Source organism: Amphibalanus amphitrite, unplaced genomic scaffold (assembly GCF_019059575.1).
Source record: "Amphibalanus amphitrite isolate SeventyFive unplaced genomic scaffold, NRLGWU_Aamphi_draft 002014F_arrow, whole genome shotgun sequence".
Classification (NCBI taxonomy): domain Eukaryota; kingdom Metazoa; phylum Arthropoda; class Thecostraca; order Balanomorpha; family Balanidae; genus Amphibalanus; species Amphibalanus amphitrite.
Genome location: NW_024883507.1, coordinates 47,766 through 55,464, shown reverse-complemented (window position 1 = coordinate 55,464; position 7,699 = coordinate 47,766). Strand labels below are relative to the sequence as shown.

At 51.1% G+C, this 7,699-nt stretch overlaps 1 protein-coding gene across 1 annotated transcript; it reads right to left on the bottom strand.

Moving 5' to 3' along the window:
- Positions 1-1,703: 1,703 nt before the first annotated feature.
- Positions 1,704-7,081, bottom strand: LOC122376096 (polysialoglycoprotein-like). Its single transcript, XM_043355790.1, has 3 exons — positions 7,057-7,081; positions 3,943-4,604; positions 1,704-3,422 (listed from the first exon to the last, which is right to left on the bottom strand). Exons 1-2 carry the CDS (start codon positions 7,079-7,081, stop codon positions 3,964-3,966), a joined length of 666 nt encoding a protein of 221 aa, XP_043211725.1. The 3' UTR covers positions 1,704-3,422; positions 3,943-3,963.
- Between the last annotated feature and the right edge of the window lie 618 nt (positions 7,082-7,699).

The window sequence follows — 7,699 nt, the reverse complement described above, 5'->3', positions numbered from 1 at the left end:
GAAATAATACAACCTAATCTAACCTTACCTAACCTTACCTAATGTAAGATAATCTCACCTGACTCATTGTGTGGTTTGGTGGAAGTTATAAATGTTTTGTGAAAAAAATATGGTTAGTACACAAAACATTTCTAAGGATGTGTTCTTTCTAATCATGTTTTAATTTTGTGAGTCTCTTCATTTTCTAAAGAGTGCAAAAGGAGGTATTCAACTCTGCTCATGATAATTCAAAAGGAATTCTTAAATACAATGCACCCATAAATCACTGATTTTCACTTTGTGGTTCATCAGAAAACACATTCAACATTATTGTCTTTCTATAATGAAAGATGGCACTAAAACATGAACCACTTTTCTTTCAGAAAAGTGGTGCTAGGTGAACTTGATACAGGTGAACTTATTACTTAATACTTAGGACACATGTCTTGACACAAGTCTTGATCTTATCGTGGGAGGCGGCTCGGGTTGGAGATACACGTACACTGGTTATTAGGGAGACCATTAGGTACCGTTAATGATTTTACATTGCTGTGCGATACGAGGTTGTACCTAGTGATGTTGCGTCATTTGTGGACTTCCCCCCTGCGAGTTGTCTGGTCCTAGGATTTCATGCACATCTTCCTTCACTTCAAACTGGGATTTACCGGTGACGTGTTTTCTCTGTGTGCGCCAGGTGTACCAGTGGAAGCTCCTGCACCACGTCTTTAAGGACCACCTTGTGATGCTGAACCCGGTGCACCTTTCCCTACAAGTGCACCGTCTGTACGGCCACATTCGCATATGTATACAAACAGTTCGAGAATGACGTCTACAGCCCTCACTCTGTCGTCGCCAAGAAGATTATGGAGTCGTTTGGCCGTAGGAAGGCAGCTGCGGTGGCGGCCGCCACCGGACAGCCCATCAAAATCAACAACGAGATCACAATTCACAATCATCCCTCACACGGGCTCGGGCGGTGCGGCAAAGGGCTCGTCTCAGGCCAGCTCGACGCCGGTGAAGCGGCGGCGACCGGAGTCGGCGCCGGCTCCCGTGGAGCGTGAGTGCGAGCTGTGCGAGCATCGCGCGCTGCCGTGGTGCAGCCGCGGCCGCTGACGGAGCCTGCACCAGGGCCGGCCAGAGCTCGAGTTCACGCCGCTGATGCGCGACCCCAAGTGCGCCACCTTCGTCACAGAGGAGATCTGCGAGCAGCTGCGCCGGCGCGCCGCCGCCGAGGACTCCGACAGTGGGGTCGAGGTGGAGGTGAGCGACGCGAAGGACGGCGCGGCCGGCGGCGCCCCGTCCGCCTCCGGTGGCAGCGCGCTCAGCAAGCTCAACGAGGAGACTCACGCCTATTGCCGCGGCGCGGCCCCGCCGGCTGGTGACCGTCCGGAAACCCAAGCCGTTCATGGGTGACTGAGTGAAACGAATGGACGTGCATGTGCGTTTTTGTTCTGTGTATGCGTGCGTTTGGAAATGGCGTCTCTATGTGCGTGCTTGTTTTGTAGAAGCGCTAGCGGTGCCGACGGACCCAGCGATGGCGCGGAGGGCTTTGATGTACCGTGTGTCTTTGATGTTGATGCATTCTCGTGTTTTGTTGGTCGCGCGCCCAGCAGCACCGTGTACATAGCCGGGGGCGTTCCTGCTCGACGCCACGTTCTGTTCGTTGTATCTCAATGCCAGCTTTTTGCTCCAAGTCCCGCTCGTGGAACACGCGACTCGCTCGATTCAAATAATAAATATACACTTTATTTCTCTGACAACCTGATGTCCTCTCTCTCCTCTCTCCTCTCTCCATATAAAAAAATACGGCCACGGTGAGTAGGTGCCGGCCGGCGTTAACTGCCTCCGGCCGGACGGTTCTCAGTTGATATGTGACAACAGTTAGGAATGTAACACCGCCATAGTACCCTCCATCACTGCCGGGCGCGGCGGTCCCCGCACACAGGACCGGCGGGGGGGGGGGTAGCGACCGCCGCCAGCTGCTGGCCGCCCATCAGCTGCAACACCAGCTGCTGCAGATGGACAAGCTGCTGGCGGTCCTCGTTTAGCGCGATCAGCTCCTGTTCGCGCGCCGCCGACACAGCGTTCACAGCGCCGCCGCCGATGAATTGCTGCAGCCGCGCGCGCAGCTCCTTTCGCTCTCTGATGAGACTGAGACTGAGCCAGCCAGAGCCAGAGTCGAGACTGAGCCAGCTGAGTCTTGACAGACCGGACAACACACAAGGCGCCAAAAACGAAGCAGCATGATTGGTCGACACATCGAACCGTCTGTCACAGCGACTGTGCTTGGACCACGGCCATCCCGCAATAGTGACAAGACAAGGCATTATCCTGAACACGCGCAGAATCACGCCCAAAGTCAATCGACACACCAAGAAACGTAAAAACATGCAACGGAACGAGAACTAATTTATTGAAATTAATACACAACCCAACACTAGTCAGAAACGCAGCGATACCATTCAGCGTCCTTGGACATGAAAAGAAAATCATCTAAATACGCCAAACACCTGACGTTAAATCTCGACTCTACAAGTTCACTGAAAGCATCTGTTAGGTACTGCATCTCCTTCGGAGATGCAGTACCTAACTGCATCTCCTTCAGTACCTAATAATGCAGTACCTAATAATGGTACTGCATCTCTACCTAATAATGCAGGAGATGCAGTACCTAATAGGGCCCATTGGTAACAGAGAAAAGGTATAAGCACGTTTTACCATCATACAAAAGACCAAAAGGACGTGTGGAACGTGCGCGAGAAATGTGATGAAATCCATCTTTTAAATCAATCTTGATACCGGTATAAACCCCAAAACGATAACTCTAACGCATCCCCAATAGACGGCAAAGAGCACGGCCGGCACGGCAAGAGGGGCGTAAGCACTGACAAATCGTATACCAGTCTGGCCACAGTCGCACTTTTTGGCACAGTAGCAGGCCAACTAAACAGCGACTCGCTCGCGACCGGTGCCGACGGCGATGAAGATTCGTCGTCACCAGCGTCCTCCCCAGGCGCGCTGCCGACGGGGCACGCCGCCACCGGCCCGCCAGCATCACCGTCGACCGATGATGTCTTCAAAGAAGAGCCGTTCCCCTCAGTGGCGGCAGCAGAAGAGACCGCAGGCGGCGGGGACCCGGAGCAGGGCACAGAGACGTTGCCCCCCGCCGCGCCTCAAACGCCGACCTAAGCCGGACGTCTCGGCGAGCCGGGCCCGCGGCGCGCGGCGGAGCGCGCAGGCTGGACGGCCAGGCGGGGCGCGGGCGTCGCCAGCTCCGCCGTCGGGTGAGCTCCGGAAATGATGATGGAGAATGATGGAAGGATGATGTCATGGAGCCGCGGATGCTGCTCCATGGCAGAAATCACCTCTGCAGCTGCGCCGTGCGGATGTTGGTGGCGAACGCCCCCTGGGCTCTGAGTCAGCTGGCTGGTGGCTTGCGCGCTCTGTGGGAGAGCAGGACAAGGTGTAAAATGCTGCTACGGGACACGTAAGCAGATGTAATACCTCTGCTCGAGCTACCACATGCAGATAAGACTAAAGTCTGTTCCATTTCAAGCCTGCAGCCGAAGTACCATGCTGTAAACAACACATGCTTTATGTGTGCATAGCTCCTACATTAACCCTCGCCCTGGCAGGACATTTTTCATAACACGGCCTGGCAGGGGGGGGGGGTGATGCGACCCCCCTCGCGATTGGCTCCTATGGCACCTAGAAACACCAAATTTGGTAGGTAGGTGGGCCCCCTGGAGTTCTCGCCCCTGCGCAAATTTGGTTGCTCTAGGTCAATATTTAGGGGGGTTTTGGGGGGTATAAATGTAAAAATTTTGCTGCAGTATGCTCGAGGCACGTCCATGGTCAAAATAATAGATAAAGCCCAATTTGAATAATTCTAGCAGAAAGACACAAGAATCACCCCTCAAGCAAAAAAGAAAAGTTTGTCATAAATAGGTTGCCAGTTCTCACCTGCTTCCACTCCACCGCCGTTTACCAGCTCGCAGCTGATGTCCATGCGGTGTTGACACCAGCGGCGCAGGTGACGTCGCCGTCGTCTCCGGCACTGGCAGAGTCGACGCCATGGCCGTCGCTGGATGGTCCAGTGCCGCGGATGGTCCAGCTGGTGACGGCGTCACGGCCGTCGCTGGATGGTCCAGGGCCGCGGATGGTCCAGCTGGTGACGGCGTCACGGCCGTCGCTGGATGGTCCAGGGCCGCGGATGGTCCAGCTGGTGACGGCGTCACGGCCGTCGCTGGATGGTCCAGGGCCGCGGATGGTCCAGCTGGTGACGGCGTCAGGGGTTCCGCGGAACTCGCAGGTGACGTCGCCGTCGTCTCCGGCACTGGCAGAGTCGACGCCACGGCCGTCGCTGGATGGTCCAGTGCCGCGAATGGTCCAGCTGGTGACGGCGTCACGGCCGTCGCTGGATGGTCCAGGGCCGCGGATGGTCCAGCTGGTGACGGCGTCACGGCCTTCGCTGGATGGTCCAGTGCCACGGATGGTCCAGCTGGTGACGGCGTCACGGCCGTCGCTGGATGGTCCAGTGCCGCGGATGGTCCAGCTGGTGACGGCGTCAGGGGTTCCGCGGAACTCGCAGGTGACGTCGCCGTCGCAGGTGACGTACCAAGGTTCTGAAATCACAGTGCAGAGAGAGGTTGGTGAACTACCAGAGTGTTTACCCGTGCCCTGCTGGGGGGGGGCGTGCCAATAATGTCTTTTTGTTCCAATGGGGCGGATTTGCAAGCCTTCGCCCCATCAAAAGACGGCACAATTACAAAACAACGCACAACGTCATAACGTCACAGCCCACAGGCACTCATCTCCATACTATTGACTGACGCACCACCCCAAGGTCACATGCACTTGGCCCATGCCGAAAAAGATATTATAACATTAGAACACATTGTGTCACATTATAAGCGTCCTTCTCTTTGTCAGTGGCGCCCAGCTCTGCACCATATACCGCCCCATGGGTAAGCCGCCTCTCACTCAGACAAATAATAGAACCACCCCACCGGCACGCGATTACGCGTTCGAGCAAAATATGGCCGTCCGCACCAGCTGCTTTCGCGTCTAACACTACCGCTGGAATTCTCTCGGCCACGGAGCGCGCTTACCTTCGAGGGTACAGCCTCCGGCTGGAGGAAGCGATTTGGGGTGTAATCGCTTGATTTCTCAAATTCTTGGTAATAAAGCAGGTGGTTTCTCTGTGCATTTACATTTGTGCCACAATAAATGGTGACAGCCTACATAGGTTGTTACGAGCAAGCAAGCGAAGCGAAGTCTTTTCAATACTAGATGCAGGCAGCGCTCGTGCGTTGCCTTGGGCCAGAATTGGAGGGATGGTGCCGAGAGCATGCCGGGCCAGGGAAAAAACAATAAGTTAGGTCTTGGGGGTAGACTGAAAGATAACCGAGACCTTTTGAGACTGTAACGAACTGAAACGTCTAAAGAATTATTGAAAGCACGTGAAATTGATATGGAAATCTACCTACAGTATAGGATATGAATTCATTGCACGTGCAAAGTGAATGTCCCAAGCACCCCGGTTCATTCATTTTCATAACATACTGTAGAGTGTGTCTAGTTCTAGCAGTGTGCCAATTTTGTGTCGATAGCTGAAAAATTCCCGAAGTCAGAGGACCCCTTGTCAAGAAAAGCTACAGTTCTCTCGCTCGTTCGGTCTTCGCCCAAAAGGCGTTTATCTGGTAAAATATAACCCTCATGATACTGCATTTCAAATACTGCAATGACGGTGGCGAGATCACATACCTGTGTAGTTTCCATTTTGCACCCTGCTTATGTTGGGGCTTGTAATCAAAGTGTTGCTTGCATGTCTTGACACAACAATGGTTTACCATGTTGCTGCTGTAAAAGAAAAGCTGTATTTGTCATTTAAAGTTGTTATACAATTAATATTAAGAGGTGCAGCATGACAGCTTTCAGCATGTCTGAAAAACGTGGCTGCCACGTTTTTCAGACTGAGTCAGGTCAACGGTCGCTGAATGGTGATTGACAAATACTAATTTTTTATAACTATTTATAATTATAAGCATTCATATTTAAATTATTTATTCCTAGTTTGGTCATAGCCCTGCTCACTTCAACTGTTTATTGGTCGATCAATATTTGGATTTGCGCCTAGTAGTTTCCCAGTCTGCAAAGCATTGCAATTTTGACAAAAGCTTGTCGGTGCAGGCTTGTTCAGCTGGTGCTGATCTGATGCGTCGTGGTGCGGATTTGGCTGGTAGGGTGCAGATCTAGTGTAGCCCAGTGTCCCAAGATTTGGGTGGAAAGTGCAATCCTTGTGAAATTGAATAGTCCACTCGGTCCACTCTCACCTTTAATTTTCCAGGACAAGTTGCCCTCCCAACTTTAACAACTAAGATCATCCGCATGTACATTTGCTGGCTGGCTTGTACCTACATTCAAATTCCATTAAATCATCGCAGCTCCCACATCCTGTAACATTCACATAGAAAATGGTGATCATGTTTTCATTCTTCTTTGTATCTTTCTGACTGGCAATTTTCCACTTTCAGTCCTCTTTGAAGTGAGGAATTTTACCCTCGAACACCCAAGCCAAAATATCCCTAATTTTGGGACACTGGTGTAGCACATTGCAGATTTGCTTGTTGATGGACATGACAGACCAGACAAGATATATGAGGAAAATTGAAAAACATTGCTGAAGCTGAAGCCATACTTTGCAGCCGTGCGCAGCCATGCTGCAAAGTATCGCTCGCATGTCGACGAAGGGCACTAGCCCAAGTTCACAATCCGCACCAACCCTTCAAAACCGGAAAATCCACCCCAATGTGGGCTGAGGGTAAAAGATCCGCACAGAACCCAAAAATGACCAGCAGTTGCACACTCATTTAAACCCAGGGGACACTGAATTACACATAAAAGCTCCAGCAATGTTTTTCGATTTGCCTCATCAATATCGTCTTGTCCGTCAAGTCCATCGCCAAGCCAAATCTGCACTGTGATCCACTAAATCCGCACACCAAGCGAAATCCGCACCACGCCGCAACAGCTGAACAAGCCCGCACCGACCAGATCTTGTCGAAATTGCCATACCTTGCAGACTGGCAGTTTCCAGCATGGGTAGTTTCCCCAAGTCAATTGTATAAATTTGAATTTTGGCATGCTCATCCTCAATTGCATGATTAGGTATTCACTATGCCAGCATTTGTATTTATAACTTCAAGTTCAAAAAAGAGATAATCGATCTTTTTCCAAAACTAAGTGCACACCCGTTACTTGTTACTTGAGAGATTCCGGCACCGTTGTATATCAACTTACCACGATGAAAACCATTAAATATTAGCGCACAGAGACCGTAGAAATGAGGATGAAACCACTTTCAGCATCGCCTATGAATTAGCAATACATTTGACACGTGCCCCGAAAAAGTCTTCAATTTTATCGCGTCGTGTTTGAAACAGAGGTGGAAAATATAGCCTTGGGTGGAAACATGCAGAACATGGTAGCAAACCAAAAATCCTTTACCACTTACCTTTGTCATAGGGTCTGCTCCCTTCACTAGTGTTGAAGAGATCGGACCTCAGGTCTTCCCTTTACCACTTCCCTTCAAGTAAAAAAAAGCATTGTCTTCTACCACAAATTTGCTAATTAACAATTTATCGCCTTTGAATTGAATATGTGTGAATAAGAAAAGATAAATAAAACCCTTTTGAGGAGTTTTTCCTTAAAATTTGTA

What these genes read in the sequence shown, in the direction of transcription:
- LOC122376096 (XM_043355790.1), bottom strand. Translation starts at nt 7,081, where the DNA reads ATGCTGGAAACTGCCAGTCTGCAAG. An exon ending in GGAAACTGCCAGTCTGCAAG is followed by an intron (nt 4,605 to 7,056) that starts GTATGGCAATTT and finishes CTGTGATTTCAG; the next exon opens with AACCTTGGTACGTCACCTGC.